Source organism: Lissotriton helveticus, chromosome 3_2 (genome assembly GCF_964261635.1).
Source record: "Lissotriton helveticus chromosome 3_2, aLisHel1.1, whole genome shotgun sequence".
Taxonomy (NCBI): Eukaryota; Metazoa; Chordata; class Amphibia; order Caudata; family Salamandridae; genus Lissotriton; species Lissotriton helveticus.
The window spans coordinates 500,633,891-500,647,879 of record NC_136062.1 but is presented as its reverse complement, the minus strand read 5'-3'; the positions used below and the strand labels follow the sequence as shown (position 1 = coordinate 500,647,879).

Genomic DNA, 13,989 nt, shown 5'->3' with positions numbered 1-13,989 from the left:
CTCACATATTGAATGAACATGAAATGTTTTTATGCCCCTTTTTGTTTGAATGTTTTTACACCAACCTTTGCCTTGCAGAAGAACTTTCTGCACTTATCACGGAGCACCTCAGCAGAAACCATTGTATAATTTATTGATGCAAAGTGTTCATAAACTAATATCCTACAGAAGCACTTCATATGAGATGACCTTTTGAGCCCAGGTTCTTAGGAACACAGGGTAATCCATTATAGATAGTGGCCTGTGTACACAGGGATCACACAGTGGCATTTCTGTTCATGCAGGTCACAAGAACGCTGGAGAAGTGACGTCACCAACCAGCATTAAAGATGAGGCCGAGGCTCACCATACGAGCTGTCTGGACACTCAGGGCTCGGGCTGCTCCACAGGTAAGATGGCATGTTACTTTTGAATGATGTGATCTCTCTTCCCTCTCCTACCAGCCATTCTTCTCCCTTCCCTGGTCCTCCTCCCTCCCTGCAGTCTGGTCCCTGGCCTGGCTCCACCATGTTGGGGCTGGCATCGCAGTTGGCACCAATGGATCCTCCAGTTTGTGTGAGGCTGCGGGATCCTCGGCGTCACAGGTATCCACTGGTACCGCCTCATCGTGCAGCTGTAAATCTGCCAGACGGATAACGTGACGTGGTAGTTCCACCAGGGTCTTCCTCAGCAGCAGAGAGTCCTCCAGAGAGTAAGTGCCTCTTCTGCACAAATCGCAGATCGTCTGGTATCCGTCGCATCTACATGAGGCTTTTTGAGTCCGATTCACGTATCGCTTGGACTCCACTGTGCAGACACTCAAGTTCATGAGTGTAAATCCACTTTGTGTTAACAGAACAGTGAGTATCCATCTGTTCCTTGACTTGCTGTCATAGTATGATGGAGCAAGTTTGCATCCATTGTTGTGTTGAAGAAGTTGTAGCACAGGACTGTGTGCCTGAGGTGGCAAACGTGCAGGATTGTAGGTGTTCACCTACCATGGCCCATCCCCACTGTGGATACGGTGCATGTGCACAGTCTGGAAGTAGGGTGGGGATTGGGAGGGCACAGTCTGGAAGTAGGGTGGGGATTGGGAGGGCACAGTCTGGAAGTAGGGTGGAGATTGGGAGGGCACAGTCTAGAAGTAGGGTGGGGATTGGGAGGGCACAGTCTAGAAGTAGGGTGGGGATTGGGAGGGCACAGTCTAGAAGTAGGGTGGGGATTGGGAGGGCACAGTCTAGAAGTAGGGTGGGGATTGGGAGGGCACAGCCAGAACCCTGGCAAGGCCGTGTGGGAATGGGTGTTGTCACTGGAGTATCCATTGGAGAAAAACATTAATATATAACAAATAAAGGTACGCATTCTACATTTACTCATGTTTGTACACGTGACTGTCATGGAAATCACAAAAGAATTCCAGAACTACAGCCGATAAATTGTCAGTTTCCCCCGAGCACCCTTGAATTCACTGAACAACATAATCCGATGTTTGCTCCTGAATTCTACATGAACATTTAGATTGAAGCTTTTGTGTTTTTCTTTAATGGGCTGATCTAAGAACGAGTCTTAGGACGGGATTTATAGTTTGCGGACATCGGACTCAGTTGCAAACGTGGCAGGCACCCACCCTGAGCGCCCAACTGAGGGTCCGTCCACTCTGTTGTGAGTCTGGCGCCCGTCATGTTCCCAGCAGAACTGCCCCCGTTGGCTCTGCCATCAGCAGTCTGACACCAACAGCCAACACAGCTGGGGGCCCTCAGCAAAATGATCCCCACATTCTGGGAGAAAACTTCTGTTGTGTCTGGGTCAAATGTTTTGTTTTTGAAAAACAAACTCCCACTTTGGAAGTTTGTTTTTTGAAAAAACAAAAAGGTTTGATAAGCGGCTACCAGAAACATGGGGGCTGTTGCCCAAACTTTAGTGCCTTCAGAAGCGCCCCGTGGCTGCTGTGAACGCGCAGGGATCTCTGCAGGGCCCGCGGAGGCCTCTTAGTGGTGGGTGGGAGCCAGGGTACTCAGCCAGGGTGGCAGCGGGCACACCTCTGTCACTGTGAGCCCAGCCAGGGCTGCAGAGGGCACACCTCTGTCACTGTGAGCCCTGCCACGGCGGCAGAGGGCACACCTGTCACTGTGAACCCAGCCAGGGCGGCAGAGGGCACACCTCTGTCACTGTGAGCCCAGCCAGAGTGGCAGCGGGCACACCTCTGTCACTGTGAGACCAGCCAGGGCGGGAGAGGGCACACCTCTGTCACTGTGAGCCCAGCCAGGGTGGCAGCGGGCACACCTCTGTCACTGTGAGCCCAGCCAAGGTGGCAGCGGGCACACCTTTGTCACTGTGAGCCCAGCCAGGGTGGCAGCGGGCACACCTCTGTCACTGTGAGCCCAGCCAGGGTGGCAGAGGGCACACCTCTATCACTGTGAGCCCAGCCAGGGCGGCAGAGGGCACACCTCTGTCACTGATGAACAGTGGGCCACCTCTCAAAGTATACGTCAGGCCCTTGGTGTGAATTGTGTGCTAAATAAGACTAATGTAAGCGCCTATTCCAAGGAAATGAGTAAATCCACGTAAAGCCAGATCTTCCGGTCATGTAAACACGCTTTTATTTAACTGTGACCCATTGTGATTCTTCACCAGGATTACCTTTCCGTCTGTCCGAACCTGAAGTGCGTGTTATGAGTCACAACGATGGCGGAGGCGAGGGGAGCACTGCCGTCAACTCGGGTAAGTACAGATCTTCCACCTAACTCACAGCGCTGGTGTTCATTTCATGAAGACGCATTCATACCACTCTGCTAAACTGTCCATAGACATTTCCATGAGAATCTCATTTACCAAGTCATGGAAACCAGTTCATAGAATGAGGTGTTCAATCGCCTTCTTGTGGAATCTGAACATCATAAGGAACTCTCCAACCCCAGCGCCAACCTCAACGACATCCCGCCCTCACAAGAACTGTGCGACTCACTAGCCACCTTCTTCCACCGCAAGATCGCTGACATCCACGACAGCTTCAACACCACAACCGCCCCAACCACGCCAGACTCCCCCCAACCCCCAATGTGAACACCACCAGCGCCATCCGCCTGACCTCCTGGTTCAACGACGACGAGACACGCAAGGTCATGAACTCCATCCACTCAGGATCTCCGTCAGACCGTGCCCACACCACGTATTCAACAAAGCAGACGCAGCCATCGTACCCCAACTACGGAAGGCCATCAACATCTCCTTCGAAACAGCGACATTCCCGGAAAGCTGGAAGCACGCCGAAATAAATGCCCTCCTCAAGAAGCCCAAGGCGGACCCCAAGGACCTCAAGAGCTTTCGGCCCATCTCCCTGCTCCCGTTCCCGGCAAAGGTCATCGGGAAAATCGTCAACAGGCAATTGGCCCGCCACCTAGAAGACACCAACATCTTGGACCTGTCCCAGTACGGATTCAGACGAAACCACAGCACCGAGACAGTCCTCATTGCCGCCACAGACGACATCAGGTGCCAACTAGACAACGGCGAAACATCAGCCCTCATCCTCCTGGACCTGTCGGCCGCCTCCGACACGGTCTGCCATCGCACTCTAAAGACACTCCTCCTAGAAGCCGGAATCCAAGGGAAGGCCCTTGAATGGACCACGTCCTTTCTCTCCGGCAGAACACAGAGTGTCCGCCTCCCACCCTTCCGATCCGAAGCCACCGACATCATCTGCAGCGTCCCCTAGGGCTCATCCCTCAGCCCGACGCTGTTCAACATCACCATGGCCCCCCTCGCACAAGTGGCCCGCCATCACGACCTCAACATCCTCTCCTACGCCGACGACACCCAGCTCATCCTCTCCCTCACCAAGGACTCTTACACTGCCAAAACCAACCTCCATGAGGGAATGAAGGCCGTCGCAGACTGGATGAGGAGCAACCGTCTGAAGCTGAACTCGGACAGGACGGAGGTACTCATCCTCTGACCCACCCCCTCAGCCTGGGACGACTCCTGGTGGCCGACCACACTGGGAACAGCACCAACACCCACCGACCATGCACGCAACCTAGGATTCATCCTAGACTCCTCCCTCTCCATGTCTAAGCAGGTCAACGCCGTCTCCTCCTCGTGCTACAACACCCTCCGCAGGATCTACAAGTGGATCCCGACCGAAACAAGAAGAACGGTGACACAGGCCCTCGTCAGCAGCAGACTGGACTACGGCAACACACGCTATGCAGGAATCCCAACCAAACACCTACGACGACTACAACGCATACAAAACGCCTCCGTCAACGTCAACGTCCCCCGCCGCAGCCACATCACCCCCCACCTGAGAGATCTACACTGGCTCCCCGTCGACAAGAGGATCACCTTCAAGCTCCTCAACCAGGCACACAAAGCACTCCACAACGCCAGACCAGCCTGCCTTAACAGCAGCTTCTACACCCCCCCCACCCGCAGCTCTGCCAGCCTCGCCCTCGCCGCTGTCCCCAGCATCCAACGAACGACCTCCGGGGGCAGATCCTTCTCCTACCTCGCCGCCAAGACCTGGAACACTCTCCCTACCCACATTCCTCTTTTGTTGTTTATTTCCCATCTGTAATCTTACTGTTTATCTTAACCCTTGCCTGCTTTTTTTCCACCATTTAGCATTAAAACTATGGGTCTTAAATACTAAACTGTTCTGTGGTTGAAATACATGTGATTATTAAAATCTCAGACTTTGCACCTGCAAAACAATGAGTTGCGATATGCAAAGTGTACCTTGCAACCCGTTGTAATTGGGTAGAAGCGGGGGGGATTAAAGGTGCACCCCCTCCTATATAATTCGCAATGACGTGTCACAGGTTTGCGACCGCCAGTCCACATCATTGGTAAGATACTGACTTGTCAAAGGCAGCTGTTGGCTCTCCATGCCAGCCAGTCAGCCTACACTTTCTGGATGCCAGTCAGTAGCCCTTGGACCGCGGCAGGCTCCCCGGTATCATTCACTGAACATCAACATTTGTATCTGAAAGAAACACCTAGTGATAGATTCCTTACCTTAGAATTACCCCCAGGCGTCAGACTGGATCTGGACAGTTTTCGTCAGCAGTACCCCTGCACGTCGGTAGGTGGCGGGATGCGGCTCCGCGTCCGTCATTGGCGTTGTGGTCGCTGAGATGACCTCGTGGGCGCTACTTAGACGCCACCCACGCTCGCTGATGTCAGTTCTTTCCTTTTCCGCGCCAGCAGGCGCAGATCCGGGAACAGCAGGAACCACCTGTCAATTTTTTACTGACTTTTTGAGGCTTTTTGTCTCCATTTTTTCATCTAGTCTTCGACTCCTAAGGTGCAGTTAAGTATGCCTGGTTTTAAGTCCTGCGAGGACTGTCACAGTATGATGTCGGTGACCGACCCGCACCAAGTGTGTCTTTTCTGCCTGGGGCGCGACCACGACCCCAAGTCGTGCCCTGACTGCTGGGCCACGGCACCGATAACTTTGCGGAAATGGTCCTGAAAGTTGCTGGAAACCCGGCAGTTGCCTCCGCACCGTTCGAGGTCCCGTTCCCGTAGGAGGTCGAGGGACCGTGCGCAGAGCCATCACCATTGGTCTTCGGGATCAAAGTCTTCGCACTCGGGGTCAGGTAAGACGAAGCACAAGAAATCAAAGAAAAGACATCGTTCTATGACTTCCCCTCACCGGTCATGCGCCGCGGCCGAGGGTGTGGGTGGTACGTACCTCCCCTGCGGCTCTGGTGGTGCCTATGCAGTCGCTGCCGACCTACCCGCTCTTTCCAGGTTTGTCGGTGACTCCGGCCCAGATACAGGAATTCCTGACGGCCATGGCTCGCTTCTTTGGGACATCAGGTCCCTCCGGTGCGCCTTTGGGCCCCGCGGTCCTCGCCTTTCACCGCCGGTGGCTCCGGCCCCGGCGTTGCCATCGGCCCGGGCGCATTGGGACCCCCCTGGATCAAGGCCAGTTTCCCAGTCGACCTTATTACACCTCCACCGACGACGACCCCGCTGGCACCACTTCCGATGTTGCCCGCTTCTCGGGACGATGTCAACCCCTGTTTCAGTCCCGAAGTGGACACGGTGTCGGCCCGGCGTCGCTCTATGCCGTTTTTGACGCTGCTCTGGGATTTCTATCACCATGTCCCTACTCCTTATTTTCGGCCTGGTCACCAGCCTGAGGAGGAAGGGTAGGACTTGGAGGGGTCTGAGGACCCTCTCGCAGCTGCTTGCGAGTCTGAACAGGACTGGGCAGAGGAGTTTGGGGATGCCAGTGGTCTCCCCAGACCTTGGCATGCTGTCTCCTCCTACCATGGCTACGGAGGAGGGCGCTAGTTATGCTGTGGTGTTGCATAGGGAGGCAGAGGCCCTACACCTCGTGCTTCCTACTCCTACTGTGGCCGTCAGGACTAACCTCTTGACAGAAGTGCTTCAGTCAGCAGCTACGTCTGCGAAACCGCTGCTTCCCTTCAACGAGGCACTTTCTGACGTTCTGTTCTTTTGGGCACTTGGTCCAGGTCCACCACAGGGGCTCCTGTAGATAGGAAAGTGGCTCAACGCCATCGCCCACCTCCGGGTGACCCCATTTTCCTCTCCCAACACCCCATATGAGAGCTTGGTTATCCAAGCCTCTGCTTCCCCAACTGCCTTCCCTTCCGCACCTCCGGATAGGGAATCCAAGAACCTGGATAATTTTGGAAAGAAAAAAATGTCTTCCGCCAGTTCTGTGCTGCAGTCCGTGAACACCGCATGCCTCTTGGGCCGTTATTCCCACTCTCTGTGGGATACAGTGGCACAAGTGCTGCCTCAGTGTCCGGAGGAGGCCTGTACAGCTGCTTATGCAGCGGAGAGAGATGCAGCAAAGTTCATGATTCATTGTGGCCTAGACACTGCCGACTCACTGGGCAGATCGATGGCAACGACGGTGGCGGTTCGATGCCATGCCTGGTTGAGGACAACTGGATTCTCGGGGATGCCCAAAACACACTTATGGACATGCCCTTTGATGGCCGTCGCTTCTTCGGCGACAAAGAAGACCACGCGTTGGAGCGTTTAAGGACTCACGGGCTATGGCCAAGTCCTAGTTTCAATGCACCAGTGGTCCGTTTCTTGCATGGCTCTGCGTTCCTGGCGTGCAAAGTCGTGTACAGAACTGATGTCAGCGCGTGTGGGCGGCGTCTAAGTAGCACCCGCGACGTCATCACGGCGACCACGACGCGGAGCCACGCAATGCCATCTACCAACGCGCAGGGGTACTACTGACGAAAACTTTCCGGATCCAGTCTGAGGCCTGGGGGTAATTCTAAGTTAAGGAATCTATCACTACTAATGTCTCTTACAAATATATTGTTACCGAAGGTAAGTAACTTGTTCTTTAAAAGTACTCCCTGTCATTTTAAGTGACTGCTTTAAACAAGGACTGGCAAGGCCAATAGGTCTCGCCTTTGGGTATTATTGGTTTTACCAGTAGTTCTGTCGTTGCATCTGAAGGTATGCAGAGAGAGTTGCATTAGTATGCTTATGTATATTGTGTTTTCATTGTTTGCCCAGTGTCTAGAGCTATGAATGTATTTTCAAAACTAATCCTGAACTGGTTAAAGCTTTGTCCTCTGCAGATAAAATAATCCATCCAAGCAGCTGAGAATGAGGGTATTAAATGTTGATGCTTTAAAATCTCATTTTTATCTGCATCACAGAGATTAAAATATTTTTGCTCGTGACAATTGGTTTACATTTGAAATGAAACCGGTAAACCATATCATTTTCTTTTATTACTTCTGTAATCATTTTTACTCCATTTTACAGAACTCGCATCTTTCCGTTCAGGGGACTATTCGAGGAAGGAAGAACAGCAAAGCACCATTGTGCTGGATTACACTGGTGCAGAATCACATAAAAGAAACACTGCTGCCAGCTCAGGTAAACCACAAATGAACTGTCAACACACAAGCTGTGGCTGTTTCAACTTCACAGCTCCTATAAATTACACGTGGCCCAGAGCAGACAGTGCATGTGACCCAGAGCAGACAGTGCACGTGACCCAGAGCAGACAGTGCATGTGACCCAGAGCAGACAGTGCACGTCCTTCATAGCTCCTGTGAATTACCTGTGACCCAGAGCGGACAGTGTACATCCTTCACAGCTCCTGTAAATTACACGTGACCCAGAGCAGAGAGTGCGCGTCCTTCACAGCTCCTGTAAATTACACGTGACCCAGAGCAGACAGTGCGCGTTCTTCACAGCTCCTGTAAATTACACGTGACCCAGAGCAGACAGTGCACGTCCTTCACAGCTCCTGTCAATTACACGTGATCCAAAGCAGACCGTGCACATCCTTCACATCTCCTGTAAATTACACGTGACCCAGAGCAGACAATGCGCGTCCTTCACAGCTCCTGTAAATTACACCTGACCCAGAGCAGACAGTGCACGTCCTTCACAGCTCCAATCAATTACACGTGACCCAGAGCAGACCGTAGCACGTTCTTCACAGCTCCAGTAAATTATACGTGACCCAGAGCAGACCGTGCACGTCCTTCACAGCTCCAGTCAATTACACGTGATCCAGAGCAGACAGTGCACGTCCTTCACATCTCCTGTAAATTACACGTGACCCAGAGCAGACAGTGCGCGTCCTTCACAGCTCCAGTCAATTACACCTGACCAAGAGCAGACTGTGCGCGTCCTTCACAACTCCAGGTAAATTACACGTGACCCAGAGCGGACAGTGCACGTCCTTCACAGCTCCAGTCAATTACACGTGATCCAGAGCAGACCGTGCGCGTCCTTCACAGCTCCAGTCAATTACACGTGACCCAGAGCAGACAGTGCGCGTCCTTCACAGCTCCAGTCAATTACACAATCAGGCAGTGGAAGAAGTGAATTATGTCATGAAACCATGCTTCCTTCAACCAGGATGAGGGATCAGGGCTGGGGTGATCGAATGCCTTAAGGTGTGTAGGTTTGTGCAGGAGTGGAACACTTTATATCTACTCATGAGACACCCTGTGTTTTTGTTCTAGTGACATCATTCCTGGTTAAACAAGAGGATGATGCCAATAGCATGGACCCCCAGCTCTCGAAGAAAGCAAATGACCACGTCAGACATCCACGTGAGTAAATGATAGTGCACATCTCTCTCTCTCTCTCTCCTGGAAGTGCTGCATCCGACATCTGAGATGAGGCACTTCACTTCGTCCTACCACTTGATAACAATATTCTCGGATACAGCAGTCTGTTCACATCATTTATTCCGTGCACCTAGAATCGCTTGGAAAAGAGTCCATGATGGACACAGAATGATGCATTATGCCTGTGCTTCCCTTCTCCACGTCCCCCTCTCCTCCTCCTGCTCCTTCTCCTCCTGCTCCTCTACCCTTCCTCCTCCTCGGTTGCAGAGCCTGAGAGTGCGTTGTCTTTGAATCTCTGCACCACCTCTTAGATTTTTCCTTGGTACTTCAACCTGCCCAACATCACCACCTACTTACACCCCCCTCATAGGGAGTCCAGGTAGAGAGAGAGGAGATTATGGAGGCGTCTTCCGTATTTGAGCCTGTTCTGGCATGGGAAGGGGCTAGAGCCAGGCTGGTGTCACCGCTCCTTTGCCTTCGGAGCCCTCCCCCTTTATTTCTCCCTAAAGACGACTTACTGAAGTCTAAAGGCGCTGCCTCAGAACAGCACCTCCTATGGTGGGTCGTGACCCTGCTACTTCTGGGTGGCCCTCACATACCTAATACTGTGGGTTTTTGTGCTTATTGCTGGTCATGGAATATCCACCCTAGGGGCCCCCCCCCCTAGACCTTCGACTGTAGTCATCCTGGATCTTGACATCTCCACTTTTGGGTGAATGCCATCGAACACCTTCAGTTATCCTTAGTTTGCTTCAGCAGATTCATAGTAATGCAGATGGGTTCTGATGACTCGCACCCTCTGTCCCAGAGTCCGCGACCGGCGCTGCTAGAGAATGGAAACTGGGTTCCGTTCTTGTTGTGACATTGAAGCTTCTTTGATGGCCCCAATGGGATGACCTAAAAACTGCTCTTGACTTCAGTTCATTAGCAGTTCTCCTTCTACTTGACCTTTCATCAGCCTTCGATACGCTTCATCCTACTTAGCAATATGGTCAGAAGAAAGACTTTGCTGTGACGTCTTCATGATGCAGTGAGCAGAAGCCATAAAACCCCTCTCAGATGTTAAGAATCGGTTCTTCACTACTCGGTGTCAGTCGCGCATCCAGCCCTTTCGAGGCTCTCCCGGTCTCTGCACACTTGTCACATACCTGGATGTTCTGCAAAGACACACCAGCTACACCAAGCAAATTAGCAAGAGCCAGGAAGTGCGAAGACATAGCTCAGTTTATGGCTGCTTCAGTGACTTTTCTAGGAAGTCCTAATCAACATTCAGATGCCTTTGCTTCGTGCAGAAGGTGCACTGTGTAAAAAAAGCATCCTAGGACCTGACCAACTGATCATTCTTGGGCAGTCCTGCTCCCCCGAGTAGCCTCTGCTCTCTTCAGTTCAATAAACATCACTCAGATGGCAGCTGTTTCTCAAATATTGTCCATGTTAGGGTTCCCTACTCCCTGCTGTCACCCCACTGATGGATGAGTTTATGGAAACTGGTCAAACAGTTTGTACGTATCCTGTAGGTAAACCTGGCTCCTTTTGGTACCAGACCCCCCCCTCCCCCACAAGCCCTCTCAGTGGCAACTCTACATTGTCCTGCGTGGAATGGATGTGATAATGATAGCCTGGATCTGTGAGGAAAGTTTTTCCAGATTAGGTTCCTTTTGTGAAAGTCATGGTCCCTTAAGGATGAGCCCTGCAAGTAATCACGCTTCCGTGAGCGTGCCGGCGGAAAGACAGGGGCTGCTATCTCCTGCACAGGTGGTGCATCCGCTCGCCCTTACTGGTAAGAAGTGGTATCATATGACACAGCATGCCAAACCTTTGCGTCCCGAGTCATTTCATTTAACATTTCAAATCAATTGTTTTTACTTGTAGACCAACTGTGATATGATTGAATAAATGGCAATGGAAGAGCAGGTCAGATGGACTCGCACTGGTGCACGTCCCCAACCCTGACTGTGTGTTGAAACATGATTGATGAGTGGATCGCCAACATGCCTCTGTTATTGGCACAAAAACGCATGTATAATACATGTTACTTGTTAAGTGGACATCTCTATAGCCCTACTTCCTTGTCTGAGGTCTGTCCCTGTTTTTTAAATCTGGTCACTGTGTCTGATGCTACCTCCGGTGTCCACAGCCGGTGGTCTGAAACCCACTTCCTCCTGTGTCCAACGTAGTTCCAGAAAGACTGGTTCAAGCTTAGGTTTTCAGGATCTTGACAAGACGAATTTTCTGTACAATGAACTGCATTTAAATAGTTGTCCTGAAAAACTGTCATACACGTGTTTCTCCGGTACTTGTGCTGGGCCCGACTGTCCCAATGCTGTAAGAAAAGGTAGAGTGAAAAGAATGGCTTGTACGGCCGTCACAGTGGTGACACTCAATGGGAAGGATATTTGAAGCTGACTATTTACTTTTCTCACAGATGCACACTGTTTTCTGGCTCAATGGGTAATTCACAGCTTGTCGGGGTCTTCTTTTCAGTGGCCCCTGGTCCTGAAATTCAAGCCATAATATTGAGGCCACAGCAGCGATTCTAGCCCAGACCTTACATTGTTTCCCGACAGCCCTATTAAAACATAGTTTACCCCAGAGCAATGTTGTTAATATTGGGCAACGTATGCTCAATTTAAACATGTCATAGATGCTAATATTTCTGTTTTGTACACATTTAAATATCTGAATTCATACTGATTTTGAATGTTTAAATCCTACAGGTGATGGAAGCGTAAACACAGAAATGAAAGTGAGACGCTCGGTGGTATCTGCTGAAAAAACTGGAGAATTCAAAGCATTATGCGCACAAGAAGGCACGGTGGGAGCACAGTCTAAAAGTTACATTTGGCCAGAAATAAATCTGGATTTCGAAGTGGAGAAAAACACCCAGCATGAGAGTGGCTCCAGTCATCAAGTATACAAGGGGCATCTTCAAGACGTGGCTTCCAATTTTCATTGTGCACAAAAGAGTGACGTGAATACTGAAAATATTCTTGGATACCAATCAAAGACACAGAAATACTGGAGATCACAAAACCATTATGAGGTAGAGAGGACATTCCCTATGAAGCGCCCTCCTGGACATCGGTGCTCACATACTGCCACGTTTAGTGGTGCTGACTGTGAAAAATGCTTCACGAGGAAGGGGGCCCTTTTTGAACACAAGACAACCCTCGTGGTGGAAAGACCGTATCAATGTACTGAATGTGAGAAAACCTTTAAGCACAAGGAAAATTTTATTGAGCATCAGCGAACACACACAGGGCAAAGGCCTTATCAGTGCACCGACTGTGGGAAAAGTTTCATTCGAAAGAGAACGCTCATTGCCCACCAAAGAATACATACGGGCGAGCGGCCATATCAGTGTACTGGATGCGGCAAAAGCTTTAGTCTAAAGCATAATCTTAATACGCATCAGAAAACATGTCGACATTTTCTATGAGAGAAAAGATGCATCTCGGCCTAATGTATACAATCTATACTATGCAGTCAGTGGAGGGAAATGAGGGCTTGCGACACTTGAAGGCTGAGGTTATTCTAGTTCATGAAACATGCTTGAGCTGATGGCCGACATACACCTGTGGCATTGTGGGAAAAGGAGACCTAGGCACACTTATTTAATTTGTACCCATCTGTTTACAATAGTTATGCTTTATATTTATAAAAATGTGTTTCATTTAACTCGCTGGAATGGTCTTTACATATTTAGGACCCGATTTAGAGTTTGGTGGAGAGGGTACTCCGTCGTAACAGTGATGCAGTACCCTCTCTGCCAATTTATGGCTGGGAAGATCGACAGTTTGTCTGATAGAGCCTACTCCAGCTCAGCCACCGACATTCTCCTCAGACGCCCTCACTGAGTTTGGCCACGAGAGCTAAGCCATCCGACCTCCTGCCCAATTTAGAATGGGTGGTCGGGTAGATTTTTAATTATTTTTCTGTCCATCGCTGCCAGGGAAAAACAAATTAATTACCTCACATCGTGGGTGACAATTTCCATAGTGTGGGTGCCATTAGTTTAACATTTTTCTGAAACAAACTCTCTTTAGGAGTAGGTTTTTGACAAATGAATAACTTTCATAAGTTTGGTGTAAGTGTCCACTATCAATGGTGGATACAAAGCAAGCTTAAAATGGCCTTTATGCTTTGTGCAGTCAGAGTTGACCTGCTGCACATAACTGATCTTTGGCACTCCTTTGGTTCAGCAGTTGGAGGCCATTGATCTGCTGGATGACCTCGCCTCCGTTGGCGTGGGACACGTCTAGTCTTAATTGTTGGCAACGCAACCTTGATTTAAACTTCTATAAACTCTCACCCAGACATCAATCACATCTGCATCTCCCAAGGCATTCTACAGCAGAACAGGTTAAATTTACTAGTGTGTACCCAAACTCAAGTTGACCAGGGCATTGCTCTGCATTACAGTTGTACGGTCAATTGCACTTCCTTCATGAAATAATTGCTTATTCCTGAGCATGTTTTTCAATAATTCACGTTGCCAATTCCTACAGTATTTGGGTTTTCCCAGAAAGAATAATCGGAATAAATGACAGTGGCTGAGTCTCAAAATGTTCTCCAGTATTACTACACAATAGGAGTATTATGGATAATGAACTCTAGAAGAAAACTGAAATAAATGATTTGGACATAGTGACTGGGTAACTGGAAATGTATGTGTGTCTTACTTCTGCATGTCTTACCTCTGTGGGCTTACCTCTGCGTGTATTGCTCTCTATAGTGAAAACCTTGCTGGGCAGCAGCGAACCGCCGAACACTGGTGGAGATGCTGCGAGATGATACAAGACTGTACTCCAGTTGGTGATTTACACACTTCAGTTTCACAGTGACTTTTCATTTCAGTTTGTGACTTTTCATTTCAGTTTGTGACATTACTTCTATAGTAACAATTTTAAAC

General features: G+C 50.1%; 1 protein-coding gene across 6 annotated transcripts in view; it reads left to right on the top strand.

The window, feature by feature from the left end:
* The window catches only part of LOC144826114 (uncharacterized), a 103,159-nt gene extending 89,426 nt beyond the window's left edge, over nt 1-13,733 (top strand). For 2 of the 6 annotated variants that reach the window (XM_078684510.1, XM_078684509.1), the window contains exons 5-9: nt 285-389; nt 2,614-2,700; nt 7,753-7,866; nt 8,970-9,059; nt 11,795-13,733. In XM_078684510.1, the coding sequence (XP_078540636.1) occupies nt 285-389; nt 2,614-2,700; nt 7,753-7,866; nt 8,970-9,059; nt 11,795-12,516 (1,118 nt within the window). In that variant the 3' untranslated portion in view covers nt 12,517-13,733. The remainder of the gene's footprint in view (nt 1-284; nt 390-2,613; nt 2,701-7,752; nt 7,867-8,969; nt 9,060-11,794) is intronic. The other 4 variants (XM_078684511.1, XM_078684513.1, XM_078684515.1 and 1 more) reach the window with 4 other exon arrangements.
* Nucleotides 13,734-13,989: the final 256 nt, after the last annotated feature.